This window comes from Tetrao urogallus, assembly GCF_951394365.1.
Source record: "Tetrao urogallus genome assembly, chromosome: 17".
Classification (NCBI taxonomy): domain Eukaryota; kingdom Metazoa; phylum Chordata; class Aves; order Galliformes; family Phasianidae; genus Tetrao; species Tetrao urogallus.
In genome coordinates, this window is record NC_136830.1 from 10300176 (window position 1) to 10327166 (window position 26991).

Consider the following 26991-nt stretch of genomic DNA (forward strand, 5'->3'; position numbering starts at 1 on the left):
GGTGCCAGCTGTCCATAGGACCTCAAAATCATGTGCTCAGGTGGAGGCCATGCTTTGTTCAGGGGATCATAGAATGGCCTGGGTTGAAAAGGACCACAATGATCATCTTGTTTCAACCCTTCTGCTACATGCAGGGTCACCAACCACCAGACCAGGCTGCCCAGAGCCACATCCAGCCTGGCCTTGAATGCATCCAAGGATGGAGCATCCACAACCTCCTTGTTTTCACTCATTTGGGACTCTGTCTTTTCTTCCTGCCAACAGAACTTCGGGGTTTTAAACCCCGCATTGCAGATTAGCCCATAGAAGTTTTAAAAAAGCAGTGAGATACAGCTGGTATCCTTTATCTCCAGCATTTGGAGCTGCCCCAACCCCACTGCTGTTCTTGCTGTGTGCTTTGCATGCTGCTGGAGGGGGTGGGTGATCTCAGCAGGCTGCGGGCTGGCTCTGGCTGGATTGCTCATTCTCAGTGCCAGCCCAGTCCCTTCTTTCCCACTGCTCAGGACATTGCAGCTGGTTGGATTTGTGATGCAGAATTGATTGCCAGTGCAGGGCTGGTGCCTGACGAAGCTGGGGAGATGAGCAGGGAACAGGAGGATGCTTTCCCACCTGGGAATCCAGCCTCACGAGTTATCCTCAAGGTGCAGAATAGAAAATGCAATCATCGCACCCATGGCTGGTGGAAATCACAGCAGCACAGGAGGAGCCTTTAAACAGTGGGATGTAGGGACACCATGGGGAGCAACAAGTTGGAGAAGGTTTGGGAGGGTCTGTGCTGTCCTGGGAGCTGCAGGCATTGCTCTGACGTGGCACTTAGCATGTTCCATCCTGAACCTTCTCAGCCTCCTGTCTTCGTAGGCTTTGAGGAGGTCTCTGTAGGACACCAGGGTGTGCAGCAGATCTGTTTTATTAAGCCTGAAGGCTCTTCTGCTGATTTACTGTTCTCCCATAGAAGGATGATCAGCTGTTCTAAATAAGTGAACTCCACTGATCACCTAAATGGTTGCAGCCTTTATCTTCAGATGGTGTTTTGTGAATGTGTGCAATTAATAGCCAGACCCTCAACAAACTTCTTTTTGGCAGTATCTGAGATCTTTCATATGATCAGAGGTGGTTTCTGAGCATGTAGAGCCATGTGGAGATCTACAGGGAAGACAACACATCCCTCAGAGGAAGGAATTGCCTCTTCAGCTCCCTGCTGCTTTGCAGATCACAGCTCAGCCTTAGAGGAGTTGGAAATTCATAAAACATTTTGGGACAGAGGGGCAAAATGGCCGGGCTGGGTTCAAATCCAACCAGATTATAGCAGTGGCCAAGAAGAAAGGCTGTCCATAGAGCTAGAAGTGCCCATGCACCACCCCATGTGCCTGGGAGAGAATCCAGGCAGACTTCATCACAGCAGCCTTCTGGTGGAGATACTTAGGGAGGTGCTGATGGAGTAGGCATGTGGATAATCCCAGAAGGCAGAAGGCTGGGATCTTACTCTTCTCATTGTAAACAGAGATGTCTACAGTGCTTCCACTGCTGGGGCTTTCTAAGGGTCTGTGGCTACCTGCAACTGAGAAATGTTGCCACAGATGCCTCCATTCTCCTCCCTCAGGTGTTTTGAGCTGCAAGGACACCAGGCAGGCGAATGGGAAGGAGAGAGTTGATCTTAGACATAGCCTAGGCTGCAAAGAAAGACAGACTGCTGGGAAGAAATGAGTGACCCTGGGACTATGCATCAGATTTCCAGCTGAAGGGCCTATGCTCAATGTCCAGGGATAGGGTGAAACCATTTCTGGTAGACAGGAGGTGGAGAGGAAGAAAGCACTGCTCTGCAAATCATGATGCCTGGACAAGCCCCCATTGCAGACAAGTTCTGCTCTCTGCTTCCCTTCTGCCCCAGCAGCATAACAGCCTGCCCAGTGCTGCAGCACTGGAAAATGCACATATGAGCATCACATGGCCCTGTAACACACCTCACATCATTGCACATGGCATGGCTGTGGTTAAATGTAAAGAGAATATGTAGCAACAGATTACTTTAAGATTATTTGTAAAGACTTTTATTTTTACATATGTTTTCCCTTGTGCTGGGCAGCTGTGGGCAAAAGCCTCACTAAGTCTGCTTATCCTCTGCACAGCTGTTTTGTTGATGTGCTGTTTCTGTAGCTGTGGCTGCTCTTTCTCCCTGTTCCAGCCTCTGTGCTCTGGGCATGGCTGCTCTGAGCATCCTCCTTCAGTTCATCTCCAGCTGAAGTGAGCAGAGCTGCCCTCTGAGCCTTGGCTGCTTTCATGCCCTTGGTGCACTCCCATGGGTTTGACCTCCCAGTATGTTCTGAGAGCGCTGTCATGGGTGTAAGGAACCAGGTGAAAGGAGACAAAAGGAATTATGCTACAGAAAAGACAAAAAACTGCTTTCCCTAACCTGATTTCTGCACTCACTTCTCTCTCGTGAAGCAGCTGGGAACATGGCAGAGCAATGACAAGCTCTTGTCAAACCAAAAAGGTGACCTTGGCTATTCCTTGCCTGACCACCATGAGTTTCTTGAGCCTGGAGTCCTTCACAGGTAGTTCAGCCTTGCAGAAAAAGTGCTTTCTGCCTCACAGTTTCTCAGCATGGGCACTGTCTCTGGGCACTGAAAGAGCATCAAAAATACCAATAACACTTCCCTTCTGGGAATGGGATTCCCCTGGGAAGCTGGGTGTGCTGCCATCAAACACCAGGAAGGCTTCTGGCAGGGATGGACAGGGCTGAGCAGCCTCCTTGATTCCTTTCTCCCAGCCTCCTGTTTTTTTGTTGTTGTTTTTTTTTGTGGACAGATGCACAGGAAATATATCTTTTAATAGCTGAGAAGCCCTGTTGACTCTCTGCCCAAAACTTCAATGAGAGAGGCTCTGTTTTTCCTCTGCGCCATCCTGGATAAATCAATACTGTCTGGGCATTGGAGATCCCAGGTAAATGAAGCTGTAATTATTAATTTAATAGACAGAATGAAAATCTCTCAGGTCATAAAGAGAAAGGCCACTCCTTCTTGTAGGTGAATACAGCAGTAAGCAGAAAGATTGGTTGATGGAGGTAATTTATCATACAAGAGCTATAGCATCTCAGCAGAGCTTTCTGAGGAGCTCGATGGCACCTCTCAATCCTTCTGTGCTTTGGGCACCATCTGCATTTGGTTTCCGAGATTCAGCAGCTTTCCTGCAAAGGAAAGAATTATTGTGAGGGAGAATGTTGATAGCCAAAGTTCAAGTGTGGTATTCAAAATCTGTTTCCTCTCTTCTTGGAAACTCTATGCAAAAAAAAAAAAAAATAATAATAAAAAGCATCCACATGTAGAAACAAAGCTAAGAAATACATCACTGGGAGCCAGGAAATGAAAGCTAAAAGCTGTGGTAGCTCTGTGTCTTAATCCAAATGCCCCGGATAAAGTTTCCTTTTCCATTAGTGCATTATTTATCAACTAAATTGTAATGGAGGATGTAAGCTGCAATGCCTAATAGAGCTTCAGAGAGGCCCGTCCTGGCAGCAGTGACAGTGCATTGCCTGCAGACCTGCCACGTGGTGAGCTCCCTCCAGATTTACTGAATCCCTAAGAAATAAGGCCATGCCTGAGTGTGTGGTTAGAGATTTTGAGCCTGTGAATGCTTGGGAAGAGAGACACCAAATAGGCAGTGTAAGGTCTTGACTGTGGATGGCATGAAAAGCCCCATTGGAATCACAGCAGAATTGTCTGTCTGTCCTTCCTGCGTCTGATATTCTGCTGGTAGAAGGAACTCCTGGTGGCATTGGAGGTCCTTCTGTCTGTTCCCAAACATCCTCCGTCCCCACCCACTGCTGCTGGCTATGGTCGTGTAGCCATGGCAGGCTTTAGAGGAAGTCCAGGGCTCCTGTATTGTGTTTTTGATGCTTTGTAGCTTCCTTCCATCCCAAGTGCACTGCTGAGGGGACATCAGAGTCACTGCAGTGTCACTGATGTGCTGGTAAACTGAGTCACAAGTGCTGGAGCATAGCTGCACCCCAGTATGGAGGCAACACTGAGCTCTACACTCACCCATGCAGCAGGAGATGCTCCTTGTGCATTCACCCTCTGAAATCTCTGTTCCCTGGTCTTTCTTTGAGCCCCATTGTTGCCTGGGCTCTCCCTGCATTGTCAGGCATATGACACAGCAGTGTCTGCAGTTGTGGATATTGATGCGTGCCTATATTCATAGCTCCATAAAGCTATTTTATGGTGATATAATAACCCTAAATATGGGATGTATTGGCAACAGAGAGTTAGCAATTCTAAGTGGTCTATCCATAGTGAAATGAATGCCTCCCAGATATCAATAGAGGAGTTGATGGAGTCAGGTAAACAGCTGCTTTCCAATATCTTTCTCTGCTACAGATTCGCAAGGTATCAATATATCTATTGAAGCCTTTTGTGAACGAGACATAAATCTGGCCACTTGTTTCCTGGGAACAAATGCTTTATTATTAGCAAATTGTAAAGCAGGGTCTAGGCACTTTGCTAACAAGAGCACGATCTGCAATTCTAATGGCAGTTCATCTCCCTCCTCGCACACACACAGGCACACACATACACCCCTCCAGTAAACACCTCGGTGGGAGTGATTAGTATCTGCTGATGACTGATAGCCAAGCCTTCTCCTCGCGCTTATGCTGCCAGTTCTGCTGCTGAAAATAAGAGCTGCAGTAGCTCCAGGCATGGCAAAGGAGCACACAAAGAGCTGGGCAACACTCTCTGCAAGAGTGGCAGTGCAGTTTTCTGACACCTTGCCAGGTCTTCTGCAGAAGGAAAGAAAGAAAACAATCCATTTCTATCGGTCCTGTTCTGCTCATTGTTATTAGAAGTGAATGGGGAGCTCTGTTTGACAGGAGCAGGGGAGGCTGTGAGCCAGAGAGGCTGCTCGTCACCCCTGCCACACACAGAACAGATGATGCCTGGCTGGGAGATGGCTCTTCATTCCCCCCAGGGATGTCCAAAGTGGTCAGGTTATCAGCTCACCTGCTCTCATGTTACCTGTCTGCCATCTGGATGCCCAGCCTGGGCTGTCTGGAGAAACCCATGGGATGCTTCATCACACCATAAGTTGTCAGCAGGTTCAGAGACCTTCCCCAGCCCTGCTCTGCTTCTGTGGATGATCTCAGCTCTGCCTGAGCTTGGTTTCAAAAGGGAAGGCAACGTGGAAACCCACTTGGTCCTTCCAAACTCCCTATAAACTGGGAGCAGGCCCAGGAGGTTGGCTGAATAACATCCCAGCCTCCTGGATGAGACATTATTCAGTCTGACTTAAAAATACTTTCCTCCCTCCTGGAGCTCACCCTCTTTGGTGACATACAGACTGCAACGGTGTCATCTTGGGGACCCTTCAGAAATGTGGTTTGCAGAGCTCTGGTGTTCGCAGCAGCTCTGTGGAAGCACTGGAGAAAGGCATAAAACCACTCACAGCTCTCAGAAAACAGCAAACACATGTGGGTATTTTCAAGCTACATTTGCAGTGCTTTGAAACAGTCTTTCGAGTACATTTCAGTCAACTTACTGGTGATCTTCCTCACTCTGAAATTATTTTATATACATTAGAGCACTTATCACACAGGCAGGCAGGCGCCCTTCAGAGATGGTTTTTCGGTTGCTTTAGCGTGACATCAAGTTGTCTGTGCAATGAAGAAGAGAACAGCACTAAGTTCTGTCCAGACACTGGCGGTCCTCCCACACCCAACAGTGTTGAAAAAGGTCCCCAGCCAGCAGCTGTCTGGTGCTCATGACTGGTGGCCCTTCTCTGCAAAGCGTCTGTTGGATCATCATAGAGTTGCAAGGGCCCCTAAAGGCCATTGGTCCAACTCCCCTGCAGTGCATAGGGACACCCACAGCTCTATCAGTGCTCAGAGCCTCATCCCCTGACCTTGGGTGTCTGCAGGGAATAAGCACCCACTGCTTTTCTGTGCCAATTCCTCACCACCCTTATTGCAAAAGTTTTTTTCTTTATATCCAGTTTAAATCTCCTCTCTAAAGGAGCTTTCCATGAAAACAGTGCTAGGAGATAAAGAGGTGTTTCCACGAAGCCTTCCCATGCTGCTTTTGTGGGAACTGATCCAGGATTAGCATAGGCAAGACAACCAACAGGCAGAGACCAACTGCTGGGGAACCTGGCTAGTTCCATAGAGCTGCCATTTTTCCAGCTTTGAAGTGGTTTATTGCACAAGAAGATCTAAAACTGGGTGGGGTGCACCCCCATACAGGGTCCTTCATGGATGCAATTGCTGTCCTTCGGACTGCTATGGACTTGAAAACAGATCCAGATGCCACCAGATGAAGAGGAGGGAGCACTGGGAAGGTAAAGGAATTAAAGAAAGTGCATTAGGAAAAGAGGGAAGATGGGCTGCAGGACTTGCATAACTATAAGAAGGAGGAATGAAGTGATGGCAGTGAGCAGTAGCATGGAACCAGCATAGTCCCTGCGTTTCCAGCACAGATACTCATGCTCTCAGGATGCCTCTCCCCAAACACGACGTGCAGGAGCAGAAATTCAGCACAGCTGCACTTTGAGGAAGCGGAGGCAAGCAGTGGAGAAGGAAGACATTCCTCTGCCTTCTCTGCATCTCTGGGAAGGCCCAATGCAATTCCTGTTTTCACCACTTAGATGGCGTTCAGCTTTGCTCTGCAGTTTGCTGGTTTGCTGCGTATCAGTGTGCTTAGCAGCATGCCCATGCGTGCACAGATTTGTGAGGCCAAACAAAAAGATTATGTGTATTCGAAAACGTTAAGTATTAGAAATGATTGGCTGTTGGTGACTTGAGTGATTTGTCTCTGTTTCATGCTCAGCTCTGCCATGCTTATGATCCACTTCATTGCTGTCAGCCAGGATCTTGTTCCGCTGCTTCACGTCTCTGCTTTGCAGCCCATAATAATGGGACCACCACTTGTACCTCTGTACCCTGCTTGGGAAAACGGCAGTGATGCACCTCACCCTTGTGCAGCTCACATGATGCACCCATCTTGATGCTCTCTTGCTTCTTGGGGGGCAGCATGGTCCGACCACACAACACCCTGCCAGGCTTCATTTACTCTGCTGGCTCCCCCCAGGTCTGCCCTGCTGTTTCCTTGAAACTTGTCCTGTACTTTACTTTGAATGCAGCAGGGAGTCAGAATTCCGCCCACTGTTCCCTTCTATTCTTGGCCCTCCGCTTCCTTCACCTCCCAACCAAAATCTGTTCTCCTTCTGAAAATGGCTTGTATTTTCTGCCTGTGAGAAAGCCTCTCTCCCACGAGGGTTGCAGTGCCATCGGCTCTCACACCTCAGAGCGAAGCAGCACAGAGCAGGACTCTGCCCTCTGCCCCTCAACTGCCCCTCTCCCAGCCCTGCCTAAGCAGCAAGTGGCTGAGCTGCCTTTTGGCAGCGGGTTCTGTGGCTCCTCCAATCACTGTTTCTTTCCTTTATTGCTTGCTTTATGCCAGAGATGCTAAATTTACGGGAGTTGTCGCGAGGAATTATCGACAAGTCCGTATTTCTCTGCTTTAATGCCTGTGATTGCTGGGCAAGGGAAGCACATGCTATTTGTCCCCCTTCCAAACAACGTCTCTGTCGAATCAACAAGAACAGATTATTCATCTGCTGCAGAAGCCTAATTGCAAACAATTGTAAAACAAAATATTATTTCATTGCGAAGTAATGGACAGCACTGTCTCTGCACCATATGGCACCCTGGTTCGAACACAGCTTGGTCTGGCCACCTGAACACAGCCCCTGGGTAAGCGCTCTTCCATTTGCTTAGGGGTTATTTATCTAATGGAATGCTCTCCTTGGTAAGGCAGTGGTAGTGTGCTGTTGTTCACTGCCCAAGGTGAACACCCATAATGAATCCAAGGAGATGGGATGAGCCACAAGCTCAGGCTGAAGCTCTGATGATGCACTGTGACATTCGCCCTCAATGAAGTGGCCAGCATGGGGTGAGCATCCCTGCACGTCATCACCTGGTCAGCATGAGCTCTAAGGGTCCTGATTTAAAAGCACGTTTGAACAAGAGATATTGGGCTGATGCCTCTTACTGATGCTGCTTGGTCTCCAAATCAAGCAGCTGGTTCTCAGATAGTCAAATTTTCAGTGAGGAGAACTGATTTCCACGGGACGCAGAGTCTTCCCACAGAGAAGCATTATGTTTACCTCCAGCCTTCTGTCTTTTCCTGAAAACCACTTTCTTTAGGAAACTACGTGGGCACTTAATTTTTTCCTGGGGATGTGCTGTGCAAGAATGGGCTTTTAGTCATCCCTTCACACTCTTAAGTGCAATATGAAAAGATCGATGGCCAAAGTAGCCACCAATGGGGTCCATAAGGTGGCCTAACCCAAGCTCAGGCCACTGCAAGACTACTATCTCCCTCTCACTGAACGTGGAAGTTTGTTTGTTTGTTTGTTTTTGCAAAAAATCCTCAATTCTATGAGGATTTGGCATTTCCCAATTTACCTCTGTCAATCATACACCCAGACATTCACTTACTTTTGGCCAACAAAGCAAAGCCATTGCTTCGAAGCAATGCCGATGGAGCAACTTGGCCAACATTTTCTTGGTCATTGAAACATTCTTTGTGAAACTTCAGTATTTTTACTACACATCTTCCTGAAAAAGCACTGAGGTTCAGAGAAGTGATAGCCTTCTAGTAACCCTGTGGTGTGGTGATTAGCATTAGCTGTGCTGTGAGACAGGCAGCTCCAAAAGGCCAAACAGTGGCATTTGAAGAGATCACAGAAGTTTGGGACAGTAATTATCAAAATGGATCAAGGGCAAATCCACCAGATTTGAGCTCACTGTTTGAGTACCACTGTGTTCTGTATTTAGTAGAGTAAGCTGTAGGACAGAAAAAGTTTGAAAAAGTCCAACTGTCTCCAGGTGATGGCTGTGGTCATGTTTAATCAAAACCCTTCTTCCCACTTTGGCACGATCAAAGATGGAAAACGCTGCTTTGAATTTGGTATTTCCATGTTTCAGCTCAATGTACCCCATCTGATGCTTTCAGGAAAACGTAAGTAACAATTTTGATTGGTTCTAATGCAGAGAAAATAATAGTGCCTCCCAACTTTCAGTGAGAAACCTTAGCACACTCCAGTCCAGTCTGCTATTTTGCAGGCAAAAGGTTGAGTTCATAGAATCATAGAATCATGGAATGGCTTGGGTTGGAAGGGACCTCAAGGATCATGAATGTCCAAACCCCTGCCACAGGCAGGGCCACCAACATCCATAACTAATACCAGACCAGGATGCCCAGGGCCCCATCCAACCTGGCCTTGAACACCTGGGATGGAGCATCCACAGCCTCTCTGGACAGCTGTTCCAGCACCTCACCATTCTCTTGGTAAAGAACTCACTGATATCCAACCTAAATCTTCCCTCCCTCAATTTAAAAACACTTCCCCTTGTCCTGCCATTATCTAACCTTGAAAAGAATTGAGTCCCATCCTTTCTGTAGGTTCCCTTTAGGTACTGGAAAGCTGCACTGAATTGTTAAGACTATGAATGCAGTACAGTTTGAAGAAAACCAAATACTTTACTGTGGCATTTGGAGAGCTGTGGGACAGCAACAGTCAAAAACTTGAACCTGGTTTGTCCCAGTTGGAGGGAGCATGCAGGAGGACCTGTAAGCAACTCAAACCACTTCATGGAGTGCAACCTTTGCAGATGACTGAGCAAATCATCACTGCACAATCCCAGCTTCCTATCTTGCACCTCTCCAGCTCCATATGTTTCTCTTTACCACGTATAGTTTTTCTGCTCTTCAGACAGTTTTTCATGCATCAAGCCATGCCAAGTCATAAATTCATCAGGAGGAGTACATTGGCATGGGATACTGAATCCTACAGCTTGTTCGAACGCAGCCTGCTTGCAGTCCCCATCTCCTGGAGAGTCTGCTTGAGGTCAGTGGTTTGGGCTCTCATGAAGCCTGAAGTTACTCTTCAGGAATTCACTCTTCTTAAGAAGGGCTGATTTCTTCTTCTATGGCTTTTTGGAAACATTCCAGAGGACGACTGGGTGCAGTTCCTGCTTCATCTCACAGGTGGGCTCCACCATCCAGCACACGTGCCTTATCCAGGACTGCCACACCGACATTCTACAACCCCCATGCCCCATTTGGTTTGGTCCTTCCCCCTCTTTTCCCCATCTCATCTGTTTCAATTCCTGTTCCAGGAGGGCTGTTTCCTCCATCTCTGCCTAATGATGGCAACTGGGTTAGGCAAAGAGTTCAACTTTTAGCCTTCAAAAGCCTTGCCTTCACCATCTCTGGATAACTCTTGGAGTTGGTTCATGCTTGGTAGCAAAGTCACATCACTTGGAAGGGATGAGTTCTGGCCAAAGAGTGACAAGACACCCCTATGTGCTTCACCATCGCTGTGTCTGCCCCTTACATTGCAGATATAGGAGCATCTCTGGAAATAACTGCTGGCTCTGGAGGGTTTCAAGTTAAGGCATGAGCTAAGAGAGTAATCTGAAATGAATAATTTATTTTGGTGAATTTTTGCTTCCCTCTGTTTACAGATTGTCTAGGAGCAGATTGCAGCTTTCGCACCTCAATTCATTATTGGAAACTATTTGCAGATAGTTCCCAGTCTGCAACTCATTTGCTAACTCTGTTGGGAGTACTGCAGACCTGAAATCAGAGATGTTTTGAATGGTCATGTGGTACTGCCATGCTCTCATTCCCCCATGAAATATACGTGACGTTTAGAATCAGGCTTTAAGGGCAGATGCTCCTAATCAGGAACTAGATGTTTGTTTTCTGCCAGTGCTCTCCAGCAGCCGTCTTGTATGTTCTTACAGCTGCCCCAGCCGGGACACCCAGCAACACCAAGCGAGTAGGAATCAAAAAGAATAAACTTAAACTCGAAACAAATCAAAACAAGCAAACAATAATTGTAGAAGAAGTGTATCTCGCTGTCTCAAAGCAGAGAGACAATGCTCAGCAAGCTCGGGGGGAAAAACAAAAGGCTGACCCACTTACTGAACATACGAGCTGCAGCCCACACCATCCATGTGGTGGAGCTGGAAACAGCAGAGCTCCTGAATTTCTGACTTGTGAGCAGTGATAGGGCCTGGGGGTGACCCCAGCTGAGTCATTCTGGTGTGGCTGTGATGGAGCTGTCATGTTTCATCTGTTGCTCTCAGGAGTGTTCCTACTCCTTGGTCACTGCAGTCTTGAATCCTATCCTGTCCTGTATTCAGAGGGAAAGAAACCTACACCCTGATCAGAAATCCAGTGGCAGACCTTGATAAGGCTAGATACTGGGGATGCAGAGTCTTTCTCAGCAGAGCCCACCTTGTACCCAGGTCCATGATGGAGTCCCTGTTCTGAATCAACTGTTTGGCCTGGAAGTCACTGGAAGACATCTCTTAAGGCTTTGCATTTCCCTTTTCTCAAAGCTTTCCAGCACTGCCAGTTGCTTCACACTGCTTTTACAGGACAGAGTAAGCTTGGGGCAGCTCCGAGCCACATGCAAGCTCTCATCCAGCTAAGTCTCCCTAAGACCTGAATTCGAACAGCTGTCTGTGAGAGATGCCTGGATGAGCCCTACAGAGGTGCTGAAGGATTCCTGGCATGTCCCAGTCTCGGCAGCACTGCCAGGACCAGGTGGGAACCTTTTGCTGCATGACGAGAAGGGATTGATGTGTCAGGCTGAAGCGAGAGCTGAGATGATTTACAGGAGAGACTCGTCCAAGCCGACCCTATTGCTGAGGCAGAAGAAGTCTGAAATCCGAGAGAAATCACGAAGCAGAAGCGATGAGGCTCATAATTCACCTTCCTGGGAGAGGCAGCATCCATGGGGAATCACTGCCTATGGCAGGGGCTGGATGCACTGAGAGAAGGGAAGCTATTCTCGCTTTGCCTTATCCATCCAGGCACTGCAAGGCTCTGGTACATTTTTCATGGCAGTAGGAGCAAAAAAACTCAACAAGGCATGTAAGAACAATAAAGATATTCAACTTTTCTTTGAACTTTTCTTGAACTAAAGTGATCTGGTGAGGAGATGAGACAGTTGACAGAGATGGGGTGGGGTTGGGTGGATCAAGCCAGGCAAAGGTCATACTGTGAAGCTGCTCCTGGGCCAAGTCTGGATGCCTAAGAAGTGGCAGAAGGGTTCTGCAGCGAGAGTCATGGAATCATTACCGTTGGAAAGGATCCCTAAGATTATGTAGTCCAAGTGTCAAAGGACAATAGGATGGGTGTCCACCCATGGACACGGGGGCAAGAAGAACATGGAACATGTCAAGGAACCTCGGGGCACTGTTGGGAGGTCAGAGGCCACTTTGCTCCATCTGACCCACTGTCCTCCTGCTATACAAATGGACGCAGGTAGTGAGCAATCTGTGCTCACTACAAAGGCAAAAGTGAAAACTGGAAAGCTTCTTACCCAAATGGTTCTTTGTGGGAGCAGGGCCCAGCCCTAGGGAGCTCTTGAGTTGTAGAGGACTTCAGTGCATAGACAATCAATGGGAATACACTGTGCAGGTGCTGCGTTCCCCTGGTACGTTTGTTAAAATGTGATTTTCCCCTTCTGGCTCTCCACCTTCTTCTCATCACCTTCAGACTCAGGAATTTGCCCCAAATGTGCTACAGCCACTGTGGTCACATGAGTGAGCAAGCAGCTAGTCAAAGCCTTGCAAACAATACTCACGATCCAAAGGAAGAGAACTGATCTAAATGTGATTAAGAGCTAGGTAGAGACGATCTTGTAATTATCCAGTCAAAGCAAGGTGTCTCTTGATCTGAGTGAATACTGGCTCCTTTCCAAGCTGCAAATGAGCTGCACAGAACTCCTCACGCTGTAATTGCGAGCCACCTCGTATCTCCCAGGAGATCGCCTGCTTGGGAGGCTCTTTCTCTTTGCTAGACAGTGCTTAGCCATGTTGGGAAATGGAAAGCACAAATGTCCAACAGGCACAGAGGGAAGATCCTCCTGTGTCTTATAACATGAGATTGGCAAGCCAGCTGGCACTAAGGTGAACCACTTTGCATGCAGGGTCACAGCCACCACGTTCCTTCATGGTGTCCTGTGTGCTACAGACTGTTGGGTCTTAAACCAGCCCAAAGTGGGGCAGGGATCTGCTAGAAAAGTCAGGCCCAGCACTCTGCGGATGTGCTCTCTCCACTTCAAGATTAACCTTTCAGAAATGTCAGCCAAACAGCCGCATACAACCTGCTGCCTTGGTGTTAGAACCTGTAATTTTTGGCCTTGTGACTATAGTTTCAGTTAACTCCTTCACTGCCTGTGCTCACTTTCCTGCTCTCCCCCAGACAATTCCAGCTCCAAGGTCCTTTTATCTGCAGTGATCTTCATGCTCTGCATGTAGGCGACCCCTCTTTCCCAATGCTCTGCTTGGGATGGCAATGTCAGAGGGCACTACTCAAACACGAGTGCTTGGAGGTGTGTTAACAAGGAGAAGCAGCATATTGCTGACTTGCAGGAGCTGGACTGTCATTGAAGAAAGAGTAGGGCAGGGTGGGATCATCCTTCCTCGCCTCCCCAGATGTCCAAAAATCAACAAAGCATGCTACCAGCAGAAAGCAGAAGGACTCTGTGTCTACTGCCACAATTCACCTTTCCTTTAGACCTAAAACTCTTTCATCTGCTTCTTCAGGGCAGATCTGCTACCTGTCAAAGGACCCAAAGGAGACAGCAAACTGCTAAATAGGCCATGATGAGCCAGGAGGGTTAGAAATTGAGAACACAGCACTGCCTAGACAGCATGTTCTCAAAAAGTTTGGGGCAATGTGTGCAGGACAGGCAGAGAAGAGAGGGGCTGTATGGTGCAGGGTGGGGTTGGGCAGCATGCACTGTATTGGGTACAGGTTGGGAGTCGACATGGGCAGGAATACAGCTGGTGATTGTCCTTATGCAGAATGAGTAGAGGAAATGGTATGCAAAGCAAGTTGAGTAGAGAAGAATGGGATGGGATGGGATGGGATGGGATGGGATGGGATGGGATGGGATGGGATGGAGGCAATGCCCTGCCTTTGAGCCAAGCTGGGGAGGGAGCTGCCCCCAGGACCCCACATATCTAGTCCTGGCACAGGCGTTGTCCAAAGTCAAGGTGAGGACATCCCTCAAAGCACATCCTGCTTCCAGCTGTTCCCCAGCTAGTTCCCAAAACTTAAGCCTCCAACAGTGAGTGTTACTGCATAAGAACGGGGCTACATTTACATTTGGGAGGCTCTGTCTTGTCCTGAGGAAAGCCAGATTCATCTCTATCTATTGGTGCCCTGAAAGACCTGCATGCGAGGTAGGTTCTGGAGAAAAGCCATACTGTAGGCTGTCTGGTGCTCAGGGTCCTACCTTGGCCTCTAAATCTTGAACTGCAACAGAACATGACAGCTACTTCAGAACCTCCCCAGCTTTGTGCACTTCTATGACTTGGTGATGACATGGTGCCAAAAAGCCCCAGGCACTGTAAAAAATAAAGCTGTACTCCCACAGCTTGGCCAAGATACACTGCTCTGTTTGCAGTCCCTAACACCATCTGAGGGACCCTTACATAGCTCTGCCAGCTGCAGCTGACCTGATGATCTGACATTGTTCCCAAAGGGAACCTTTCCCCAGCTCCACATTTACACTTTGCTTGTGGATGATGGGTAGAATGACAGCAAAAGGTATCTAGAAGACATCTGGAAGGCACACAACCCAGATGCCTGTGGACAGCTGAGGCTGCTTGCCTAATTAGAGTCCACTCTTAATAAATGCCCTCCAGCTGGCTCAGATGCCCAATTGAACTTTCCTTTGGTTGCATTTCTTTTTTTCTTTTCTTCTTCTCTTTTTCCACAGATGACTGCAGGCATTGAAGGTCTTTGGCTGAGAGGAGACACTGTACCAGTTTCCTGACTCATTTGATACCATACCTACAAAGAAGACTGGGTAGACCTTCAAGAATGTGGTTGCAGCACAAGCCCTGGGTGCAAGCAGCTGTGGAGATGGCGAAGATAAAGGTGGCAAGTCATAAGAGAGATATGAATATTCAATAGCATACATACCCCTACATATATAGGTAACTGCTATCTATATATGTATATATATATGTACACATGCATATATGCAGGTAGCAGTTTGAAACCTCCCATTAGCAGAGCCAGAGCCACCATGTCTTCCTGTTCAAAATGTTCAAAACGTTCTGCTGTTTCTGGCACCATCCTTCCTGTCTCCTTTGCCCATTGAGCAAATGAGTTCAGTTTAATGAGATCTGGCTTCCTGCTCCTCAGGATAGCTGCAGATGGGAGTTGCCCGTGCAGTAAGCACTGTCTGCTCCAGGACAGGGAAACTAGTGAGAGGGATAAGGATAGAAAACCACCTTCACTTTGTTTCATCTCCAACCAGTGTAAATATTATGCTTTTAGGTAAACTGAGGTAAGCTCTTCTCCTTGCATCACGCAAGAAAACGATCCCAAAAGCACACGGGTGGGATGAGATCGGGTTAGAGGTGGAGGGGTGGAGATGCGGACTCTGCCTTCTCTGGGCCTCCCCGGGGAACGCAGTGACCGCACAGCAGCAGAAACGAACCCCGGCAGCGGGCCCTGCGGCAGAGCCGAGCCGTGTGCCTCCGCGACCTGCCCGGATGGGAGCCGGCTCGGGAGCGCCCGGATCCTTTCGTGAGCCCCGTGCCGTGCGCTGCGGGCTGCGGGCGGCTCCCGGAGATGCTGCCGGTTGGAGGAGGGGGAGCGACCGGCCCGATGCCCGCAGCCGCCCGGCCGGCCCTATCCGCGGCATCCTTTAGGTGGCACCTCTCCTCCAGGAATGAGCCTCCCGGCCCCGCACCGCCCTGCCCGGGCACCGCGGGGACCCGCCGCCGTCGGAAAGGCTCCGGCTGCCCCCGGAGCGGCCCCTCCCTCCCTTCCTTCCTTCCATCCCGTGCCCGTCTCCCCCGTCCTCCCTCTCACTCCTCCAGCCAGTAAATCCGAGCTAGGCTGATTCCTCTCACGTCAAACCACATGATCCCATAAAACATTCATCGCCTCTCCAAGCCCCGCGCCCCGCTCGCTCGCTCCCGGGATCCGCCGCTGCAAGGCTCCGCGCTCCCCTCCGCCGCCTCCGGCTCTGCCTCCGCGGGATCCGCCGCAGCTCCGGCCCCGGCCCCGTGCGTGCGGCGGGCGGGAGGGAGGACGGAGGGAGGAGGCAGGCGGGCGGGCAGGAAGGGAGGGGGAGCCTCGCCTGGATGCTGACTCCAGCTCGGGGGCTGCTCATTCCCCCGATGAGCGAGGGCACCGGCACAGGGAGAGCCCCCTCCCCGCGCTCCGCTCCGCGCTCGGGCTGAAGTTTTTGCACGAGGACCTGCTCCGCTTTCTCAAGGATTGTACCGCCGCCGCTCGACTTTGCGCTTCCAGACGTGCCTTCCCCGACCCCTAAGATGAAGAGGGCGATAGCTGAAGGTAGGTGCGTCCCCCCATCCCCTGATACCCCCCCTACCGAGACTCCCCAGGGCAGGGCAGGGCAGAGCGAGGTGGCCACATCCCCCGGTGCGGTGCGAACTCGGAACTTCCCTGCCTGCAACTTTCTTCGTCGGAACGGCCGGGTCCCACTGTTGGGGGAGCGCGGCCGGAGCCCACGGGTTGGGGGTCCGCATCTCTCTGGGCTCGGGAGAGGCGGAGGGGTGAGCGGAGGCTGAGGCCGGGTTGGATGGGGGTAACAAGGCTGCGAGCTGCGGGCTGAGGCCCCTCCTGCCCTCTCTACCCCCGCCTCGGTGCGGCCGGGCTCCCCCCGAAGTTGGGGCAGGCAAAGTGTTAAGGAGGTTGGGCCGGGGGAAAAAGCGGCATCCTCTGCTCTCAAGGCTGCCTCCCACCGGGGCGCAGCCCGTGCTGCTGGGGGAGGTGGCCGGAACGGAGGAGCCTGAGAGGAGGGCGGAGGCAGCCAGCCCGGCTTTTCCTCCGCTCCTTTCTGGGCTGCCGAGGAGCGATGCTCCGCTCCCGACGATGCTGCGGAGGAGCTGCGGGTGCCTCCGGCCGGGGAAGTTGGCGGAGGTTGCGGGATCCCCGAGACCGGGGATGTGCACGGGGCTGACCCCTCTCTAAGGGACCCCCTCCCGCTTTGGTGCCCAGCAGCGAGAGGAGCTCGTGGAGAAGCCCGGCAGAGCAGCCTCCTCTCGCTGCAGATCGCCCTTTTCCATCTGCTCGAGCGGCCCTTTTGCTTTTCAGTTGCCGGTGCGGACGGATCGGGCTGCAGCCCCCCGTGAGGGGATGCACCTCTGTAAGCTCGTGGCTTCGCCCATCCCATTTGCAGTCCCTCCGGGTGAAACCCGACATGAAGACCTGCTTTCGGAGGAACACAGGCTCTCAGGTTCGGGCCGCTTGGAGAAGCGTGCCCAGGTGTGCTGCTGGAAACCCAGACCGAGGGCTGCAATATTGAACTCGAGCCATCAGCCCCTCGTAGCAGCTCCTCGGCTGCCCAGGCTGCTGGATGAGGGAGCGTTTGGCACGCAGAGCTGCAAGGAGTCCCTTTCCCATGTGTGCCATCTCCTGCCCGCTTCCTTTCTCTATCAAAGATACCCTATTTATTTTTTTTTTTTCCATTTCATTTTGATTTGCTTTCTTTTTCTTTTTGGAAAGCACTCCAGCTCATTCATTGACGCTGGTCGAAAGGATGCTCCCCAGCTCTGCTCCATATACACCACCTCTTTTGGAGGGGCTCGAAATCCTTTTCAAGTTCCATAATGACCAATTGCTTTCTGTTCAGCAAACACCTTGGGGAGGAGCAGGGGGGAGCTGGTTGTGGTGTCAGCCTGCGGGGCCCTTGGGTGATGCTGAGATGCCGGCATCCCTTTGCTATGTGCTACAGGCTTTTGATTGATCTGAGCCCCATGGCTGCCTGCTGTGATGCTGGCAGTGGTACCCAGGTGATGGGTGATGGGTGTGGTGCAGCACTGGGGCACTCTGTGATGCTGCAGTGCTGTCTCTGCACCGTGACTTTCCTGTATTTCCAGCTGCTACCGAAGATAATGAAATACAAAACCCGTGTTACAACAGCTTTATTTATAGAACAAAGCTTTCAGGGGGTTGACTTTTTTTTTTTTTTTTTTTAAATTTTTTTTTTCTCTTCCTACTGCTTATGAGAGGCTATGGGTTGCTGGTAGGTGTGACTGTGAAGTCCTTATAAGACTTAGGAGACGCTGTTTGGATGAGTGACCATCCTCCTGCATCTGGGCTATGTTTCCCACTGTGGGCTGCCAGGATGCTCCGAGCGCTTTGTAAGCCAGAAATAGCCACCAGGGGCAGTTAGAGGCAGAGCTTTCACCTGGTGTTCTCAGCACTTACTGCTTTATTAACACAATTTATTTATATTGAAAGATTTTTTCAAGCTTTTTCTTTCTTTCTTTCTATCTTTTTTTTTTAAAATAGAATTTCTTATGCATTACAAAATCCTGTAGTATAAGAACTTACACCAAGCTTAGAGAATATTTATTTGGAGATGCAGCAGCAGCTCCTTCTTTTCCTTGAGAGAAGACACCATTCACCAGTGCATTATTTTATATATTTCCTTTCTGTACTTTGTTCATTCATTTCAAGGAGCCTCAGCATTTCCTGAGCTTTGTTCCCTCTTCCCCACCGGGCAGCACAATGCTTCGGTCCAACGTTCTGTGGGTCCATCCGTGGATGTGTTCTGAGAGGCTTTTTAAAGTGGAATATCACAGCCCAAATATTGAGGTGCCGTTGTGCTGCTCCGTGCTGTGAGGTTGTGTCAAGGCAGATGTGGTTGTATCTCTGCTGGTTTGGTGATATTTTCCCCTCTAAGAGAAAGCTGGCCCGGAAAATAAGGGAATTGGGAGCAGTGAGAGCTGCTGCTGCCCTCTGCACTGCTGTGGTTTGTGGGCAGCAGGTGTTCGTGTTGCTGACCAGAACGTGGGGAATGTGGCAGCCCTGTCCTTGCAAGCCCTGCTCTTTGTTAATTACCTGCACCCCATGTTTGGGTGCTTTGGGCTTTGCATAGTGGCAACTATGTTGGCAGCTCATAAAGGTGCAGAAGTGGTGGCGGTGGGGAGGAAGGGAGTAAAATCGGCAAATCCAGCAGCACCTCTGTGAATTTTGGCTCAGAAGCAGTGAGAGAGACTGAAATGAGGGCAGAGAAGGGAAGGATGCTCTGGATCCCAGCTCCCGGGCATGCTGCCACGGGCCCTGCATGCCCAATGATGCTGCTGCATGGAGCTGCTGCCTGCCCCGAAAGCGCAGCATCCTCCTTCCCTCCCCAATCCAAGCCCCAAAAGGAAGGGAGGAGGAGGAGGGAGAGGGGAGATGGGTTGAGCCAGAGCCTCGGCACAAAATAGGACAAGGAAGATTGTGAAGAGCTGAGTTTTAATCCTTGTGCTGAGCTTGCCTGTGGCTGCTGTGCCCACTGTGTGTGGCTCGGCCGTGCTGCAGGACGTTCCCCAGTGGAGAGGCTGAGGCCACGGGAAGCAGAACCAAAGGGAGAAGAAAGGAGTTGGTCTAATTAAGCATGTGCTCTCTTGCCTTGGATTTGCAATGCTCCACGCTGCCGTCACCTTCATTAAGACATTTCTCAGAGTGCCAAGTGCCTCTTTTGATGTTCCTTAAGGGGTTTGTTTATCCAGGAGACGCACACACAAGGAAGCAGAAGCATCCTGTACCATTGCAGCACTGCATTGTGGTGCCTGCAAGGGCTGGGAATTGCACCAGGGTTTCTCCCTCCCATCCTTCTGCTGTATCCTGGAGCCAATTGGGTCTGTGTACTGTATGTGTGGGAGGGAGGTGGGAGCTTGTGGTCCACAGAGCCCAACCTCTCCTTCCCTTTTTGCTATGGTTGCAACTCCTGGAGGTTTCCAGAGGCTGAAGGAAAAGGGAGAAAACAACACTGAAAAGTCAAGAAGCAAAGGGTGGATCCTCCCATTTTTGGCATAGAAATGCCAAAATAATTGCTACAGTGTGCAAACTCACAGCTTACAGCTACAGCCGCACGCAGCAGCACAAGGTTTGGGTGATTTTTCCTATGGAGGTGTTCAGTGATAACTCAGAGCAGGGAGGCTTCAAAGTGGTTATTTCCTATAGTGTGTTTGCAGCACACATGGAAATCCTACCTGGATTTGAGGCAGAAAGCATCTGCATGTGGCATGTATGGACTTTGTCCCTATTTCCCTTGCCTCACAGAGGTCCGGGCTTCTGCACCTTGCTCCAAGTTCTGCTTTTGACTTCTCTGTGCCCTTGAGCAGATTGCTCAGCTTTTCCAGCTCTAACAACGGGAAAGCGATGCTGAGCTATCTCCCAAGGGGCCCAGAGTGCACATAGAGGTCGACCCTGAGCTGAAGCATTCGGGTCCAGGCAGCAGTGACACGGCATCAGGACACAAGATGGATGGTGTTCTCCTTAGGGCTGGTGCTGCAGGTTTCTCTCTCCACTCTGGCCTTCCTCGTTGCCTTAGCATTGCAGCTTGGAGCCAAACATCAGCACCAGCACATTATGCAGTATTTACTGTCTCTCTGCTCTTGGAATCAGGGGATTAGAGAAGTGCTTTGTTTTATTTTATAGCCTTCCTTCCTGGAGCTGCCAATGGAAGTCAAAGCATCATACAAGAGCGTGCAAAAACACTTGAGAGTTTTAGAAGCAAGGAAGTTCTTGCATATCGTGATTTTTAGTGCCATTTCTGGAAGTCTCATCAGGGCCTGCATCCCCTGGGGTGCACCTGCCTTATTTACAATGAGCCACCATTTGCTCATACGCAGTTTGGGGTCCATGGTTCATTTCCATGCTGTGCTCAAGTGTTCTTTAGCTGTGGGTTGGAAACCCTTGAGGAAATCCAGGATTACCCTCCAAACACCTTGCTCTGCTCTGCTGTTGGCTTCTTGTTCTGCCCAAATTCCAGCTAAGAAGAAACCAGCCTTTGACATGGGATACCTATGTCCCCTTTGCCACCAACATCCTTGAGTCATCAAAGTCCTTTTGTTAAAATGATGCTGTTTGCTTCCTGGAATCTAGACTCAGAAAACCTTGCTTGCACTGCATGTTTCTGTACTTCATCTGTGGACATCTCCTCAAAGGTCTGGAGAGCCTTTGCTGCCAGCTATGCCTCAACTGACTGATTCCCATCCACATCTGCAATTCCATGTAGAAATGAGAAAAAGCACAGAGAAAACAGAGGTGTTTCATGGGCAGAGTGAGGTTCACTGCCTGGATGGGAGTTTCCAGGCAGTCACAGCTTTGTTCCATCTCAGAGGAACTGGGTGCATCCCTCAGATGGCTCTTTGCATTTGTTGCCTTTCTAAGGACGGTGTTTTCTTTCATCTCATTGCCTTCCATTCACCTTCCACTGGAAACAAAGGAATGTTTGTGTGTTCGAATGTGGTGCTTTCTTTTCTGCCCTCAAAAAAAAAAAAAAGAAAAGGGATCATTATAGAGCCTTGCATGGATGTGCACGAACTGATCTGTTATTAGCAATAATTATAATTTACATGACTGTCTAGGAAGAGGGGGTCATTGATACAACAGAAGCAACAACAGCGGTAGCGGTTCAGCTTTGCTTACTGATGTGGCAGATTCTCTCCTGTGTGCTGCCCACTGGGGAAACCGGTTAAATTTCACTTCTTTTCCCCAAGAATGAATCTTTTGCTAGAACCATCTGGCTGCTAAATTCTTCTCCTGAAGCTGTGCAGTTTGCTGGGAGTTCATTTGCGTCTTTAGCTACTAAGGAGGAAGTAAAAGTGACTGATGAGGCTGAGGCTGGGACCGTTCCCATCAAAGTGACAGCTTTTGTGAGCTGGATTTGGGAAAGTGTTTAAAATTGGTGTGTTTTCATTAAATTTTGAATACCGTGGGCAGAACTTCAGTCTCGGCGCTCCGGTGCAGCTCTTGACTCCGCACCCTGCGTCGTTATGTCGGAGTGAATTGTGTGGCTGTTAAGATTTGTGCGCTCTTGTTTGATGACTTTAAATACTGATTTTAATTGGGTGCTTTTCTTAAAGCTGTGAGTGATGGTTGGGGCCGTGTGTGATGCACAGTGACGTGTGTGGGAAGGGGATGCCAACCCAGCTTGACTCTTAAATGCGCAGCAGGCGGAGGGGGACGGGGAAAACCTTTGCAGGACCTGGATTTGGCTTTCCTTGCTTCTAGCCAAGGGCTCTTCCAAGTGTGTGTGGCCAGTGTGATTGATGCTTCCCATCGCCGTGCTGACGTGGTTAGCATTGGCTTTACACTAGAGGGCTGTCTGTCCCTTTCCCTTCAGAGGAAAGGCATTAGCGTGAGCGCTGGGAACGCTCCTGTCTTTCACAGCTTCCCAGCAATTTGACAGCAGCCCGTTTTGTTGGCTGGGTAACGCCATGAGGGTTTTATTTACTGCTCCCCACCTCCCTTGGTGCTGTGTAAGAGCATCCACCTCCTGGTCTGCGGGGTGCTTGGGAGCTGTCTGTCCAGAGTGATGTGGAAGCTTTCTGGTTTCATTGCAAGTCACTCCGTCTTCAGGTCAGCAGTCTTTTTGTAGATCCAGCGGCCTTCAAACCCGTGGGACTTTTCCACTCCTGTTCATCCAGGCATCCCTTGTGCCTGTGGGGAGCTGCAGCCCTGGGTGTCAGCAGCGCAGCTCTGAGTGCTGTAGGGTGCACCGGGCTTGAGATGCTCTGGAAATGGCTGTCCTGGGGCTGGGGAGAGTCTTCAGTGCTCCAGTCTGAAAGATTTGGTATTTTCCTTTCCACAGAGTTGGGTGGGACATCTTCGTCTGAACCATAGGTTCATTGAGGTTGGAAAAGACCTCTCAGATCCCCAAGCACAACCCCAGTCCACCCCTACCATGCCCACTGCCCATATCCCTCAGTGCCACATCTCCATGGTTCTGGAACACCTCTGTGGATGGTGACCCCTGCACTCCCTGGACAGCTGTGCCACTGCATCACCACTTTTTTGGAGAAGGAATGTTTCCTAACATCCAACCTGAAACTCTCCTGATGCAACTTAATACCATCACCTCTCAACCTGTGAGAAGCATGACTGCTGACAACAGTGCTGGGCCTCTATGGGACCACTGGCTCTTGGCCACCACAAAGGGTAACTGTTTTATCTCCACATGGGCACTTGTATTTCTGCTTTCCTTCATTCTGTTCCTGCTCACTTGGGGTGCACTGAGGTGCGGGCATCGCTCCTCTGCCAGCAGCTGATTTATCAACTTCAGGGACTTCTCTCCCTTCCTCCCTCCCTCCCTCTTCTCTCAATTTGCAGCTAATGTGTCGTGAAGGGAGGGGGGGGGGGAGGAAGTAATAATGGTAATTACAGCAGCTTACGGTCCTGAACGCTGACACTAACCACGTGCACAGTGATGGATGGTGGGAGAACACGGTGCCGCAAGGATGCCACGAGTGGCGGTGGCTGCATGCAGCTGAACCCAGCAGGAGTGAGGTGGGCAGCAGGCTGCTTAAATGGCATCCCCAGCTCAGCAACCACTAGTTCAGTTTTCCTGTGGCTGGGGCTGCCTGGGCTCTGCTCAGTTGCTCAGAGATTGGTGCTGAGTGAGAAAAAGGGGCCCTTGTTCTCCCAGGTTGGAAGGCAGCACCGAGGGAGCTGCACAGCCAAAGAGAGACATTTATATGAGTGGCAGAATAAATGAATCTGAGCTGCCTCCTGGGAACCAGCCCAGAAGAGACTGACTTTACTTGGCCATGGCTTTCCAGTGGGAAATGTTTTTCTTTCGCTGTATTTATTTTTGGCTTTCCTAGTGTTTTGCTAGGCTTACAATTAATCCTACGCTTCAGGGTGGCCAGCTGGGCTGCAGGGACAAAGTCTTCTTGAAAGCAGTTTGCTTGGTCACTTCCTGAGGACCTTGGATTTACGGGAAGCCTGGGAGTGCTTGACCTGATGCACTGATGGAGAAGTGCTTGGGTGCTGGGGCTGGGCTCACCTCTCCCCAAGGTACACCTCTCCTGCTCTGGTTGCACTGAGCTTCTCCCCCAGCAGTTGCAGGGTGAGCTCCCTGTGCTGATCTCCTCCTTTGTTGCTGGAGGGGATCCCACCTCTCTGATGTGTTCAGTGCCTTCTGTGTGTGTTTATGGGCCAGCACCCCACGGATGCCAGCCAATGCATTTCTCCACATGCCATGGGCCCGTTTCCCCACCTGCAGCCCCCTCCCTCCTCTTGCTGCATCTGAGATGGATGTGTTGGGCTGTGTCAGCCGCAGTTTCTGAGCGTTTCTATTTTGTTCCTGTACTCCTGAAGCGAAGGCTTTGTTGCTTGTCTGAATGTGACCCCCTTGCCCAAACTCCTAAAAAAGCACAGGGGTGAGAATGGGGCACCCGCTGCCATCTGCTGCAATGCAGGCAGAGCACGAGGCTGGGGCACGGGGTGCAGCTTTGCTGTCAGATAGATCGCCAAGCACCTGACATGCTGCCCCAGTGTGTGACTGCAGGGCTCAGCCCCCAGGGAGGAGATGGGACAAGCTGTGGTCCTGTTGCTCTGAGCCTGAGGGGCACAGTGCTGGGCTGCTGAGTATATGAGCTCTCTGTGTATGCAGGGCTGGAGCAGCACAGGCTCTCTGCAATGCTGAGGGATGCTGTGAGTGAAAGGGACGAGCCTGCCACTTGGCACGAGGAGAGGTGGGAAGTGATAATTGGAGACAATAATGGCACAGGAATGTCTCAATGTGATAGGAGCTAAATGACACGGTGAGGAATATTACACCTTGTTGCAAGTGTCAAAACCTGCACAGAGGTAAAGGAGAGGAGCAGGGCTTTGTGCAATCCAGCAGCTCCTGCAGAAGGGCCTTAGCCAAGCTTTGGCTCCAGCTGCAACCCATCTACCCCAGCAGCTCCCTCCACCCAGTTCCCCAAAGCTCTTGTGCCTGGGGAAGAAGGTGATGAGTAGGAATTGTCATTTATGCCAAGTAGCCTCTGGGCTTTTCTGGATTGTTAGACAGAGTGTGTGGTTGTTAGACCAAAACGCCCATCACAGAGTGCACATGTGCCTGGATGCATGAAGTGCTGGGGCAACTGCCTGTTGCATGGGCAGTGGGGTGGGCTGAGCTGGGCTGTGTGGCCCAATGGGTTGGAGCTGGCGAGGAAAGAGGTTGTAGCATCCAGGAGAAAGCATGGTGACAAATGGCATGGGGATGATAGCTTGGCTGTTCCTTCTGGTACAACAGAGAGTAGCTTAGGAGGAGAGCGTTTAGCTAGTGAGAGAGAACTCTGGAGCTGCCTTCCACAAGGTCCTGCTGAAAGTCCATTGAAGATCCAGCAAAGGCTGGATCTTTATATTTTCAGGAAAGCATCCAGCAATGCCAGCCTGCAGGCTCTCTCTCCTTGTTAGCACAGAATCATCTCCATTGCTGCTTCCCAGGACACATTCAGCCCTGATCGTTCCTGGCAGATAACACTGCCTTCCTCCTCAATGACCTTCTGCAGATTCATGGCCAAAGCTTCATCCACTGCTGTGGTCCTTCACTTTTGTCCCTCTCAGAACAAGGGTTTTGCTGTGCAAAGGGTCCCATGGGCAGCTCCACCGGGTGCAAGGTGGGTATTCCCTGCATGGCAGGCTGGCAGCAGCCTATCTCAGTAGTAGTGGTTGGCTCTTCCCAGCAGCCCTGGGAAATATGCAAATTTAACCTTTGAATTTACTGTGCTGTTCTTATCCTGGGAAATGTCATTCAGGGCATCAAGCTGGGACTGCTGGCAGGGGAGTGGGCATCGTTGGCATATGCTCTGTCTGTGGGGGTTAAGGGGAGGCTCCCCAGGGAACCTTCCCCACAAGCAGGAGCTTGCCATACTCACTGCCTTCACTGCCAGCAGAAGCTGCCCCGATGGGTGGAACGAGTCTGGGTGTCTTGAGCTGGCTCCTGGGTGGTGTAAGAAAGGTTCTGTCCCTGTTGTGGGTGTTGGGAGGAGCTGGCAGCAGTGTCAGCAGTGCTGGGATGTTCCTCTGCCTCGAGGGATGGAGCTCATGGAGCTCTTATGGGATGTGACCTAAGCGATGCTGCAGGAGGGAGCTCCCAGCTTGTCTGGATGTGCAGAGCCGAAGGGAATCCCAGGTGCTGTGGCTGGCAGTGACTTATGGGACCATCCTAGCTTGGGCCAATGCTACACTGGAGGGCTGAGTTTCCAGGCTGCCCCTGGGAGGTGTCTATGGAGCAAAACAAAGATGTGATTACAGCGCAGGCAGGAGTGACAGAGCAAGGAAGATGGATTTCAGCATGGCTGAATAACCGAAGACCATCTCCATGTCCCAGGAGGGCTCTGCTCTGCTTGCTGGGCCAGTCGTGCTGAAGCCATCCCTTGTCACGTCAGCTCTGTTACTGCTGTTGGCTCCTGTCAGGATGTGCCTCTCTGCAATGTTCCCATTGCACCTATGTGGGTTGTGCCAGCTGTAGAACTCAACAGTGGTTTGGGAAGGTGGAACAAACCTGAAGAGCAGTGTGCATGGCTCTGGTTGTGATGCAGGTGTCCCCTACAGCTTTTTGCAGAGTTATTGCACATCCCAGTGCTGTCTCTGTGGAGGAGAAGGGCTTTGGGGTCAGCAACGCAGGGGGTCCCAAAGAACAAGGTGTGCAGCTGGACTCTCCTGCAGCACCCTCCAGAACAGCCAGCGTGGGCAGCTCTGGGCCAGCAGCACCCTGAGCTCACAGAGCAGAGTGCCTTCACAGGCATCCCTAAAAATAGCCAAGCAGAATGTCCATGTGATGGGTTTCAATAGGAAAATAGATTCATTTCCCAGCTCCCGGAGGGCTTTTTGGAAACAGTGGAGAGTAAATAAGGGTTTGGAAAGCGATGACAAATACCATGGAGGTGCCCTTCCAAGCTGCTTGAAATTACATTCCAGTGGCTCTGAGATGGGGAGCATGAGGCCCCAAAGATCTCCAGATCTAGCATGCTCTTATTTGCTTGGGTGCTAATTAAGAGAACGTCGAAGCTCTGATATGTATTCTGTAACTCCCTGTAAATTCAGATAAGAGACATTACAAACCCATCACAGGTGTATTAAAATCTCCTTAATTAATAAAATATAAACACAGCAGTCCCCTGGAGAATGACTGAGCAGTGGATGAGGGCACACAAAATGC

The 26991-nt window shown here is 50.5% G+C and overlaps 1 protein-coding gene across 1 annotated transcript in view; it reads left to right on the plus strand.

Annotated features, from left to right (window-relative positions):
- Positions 1–15580: 15580 nt before the first annotated feature.
- Positions 15581–26991, plus strand: part of RTN4R (reticulon 4 receptor) — a gene marked incomplete at both ends in the record, with an annotated part of 63060 nt that continues 51649 nt past the window's right edge. Inside the window, 3 exon segments of the mRNA XM_079543703.1 lie at positions 15581–15668; positions 16312–16359; positions 16362–16391. Coding sequence (XP_079399829.1) covers positions 15581–15668; positions 16312–16359; positions 16362–16391 — 166 coding nt within the window.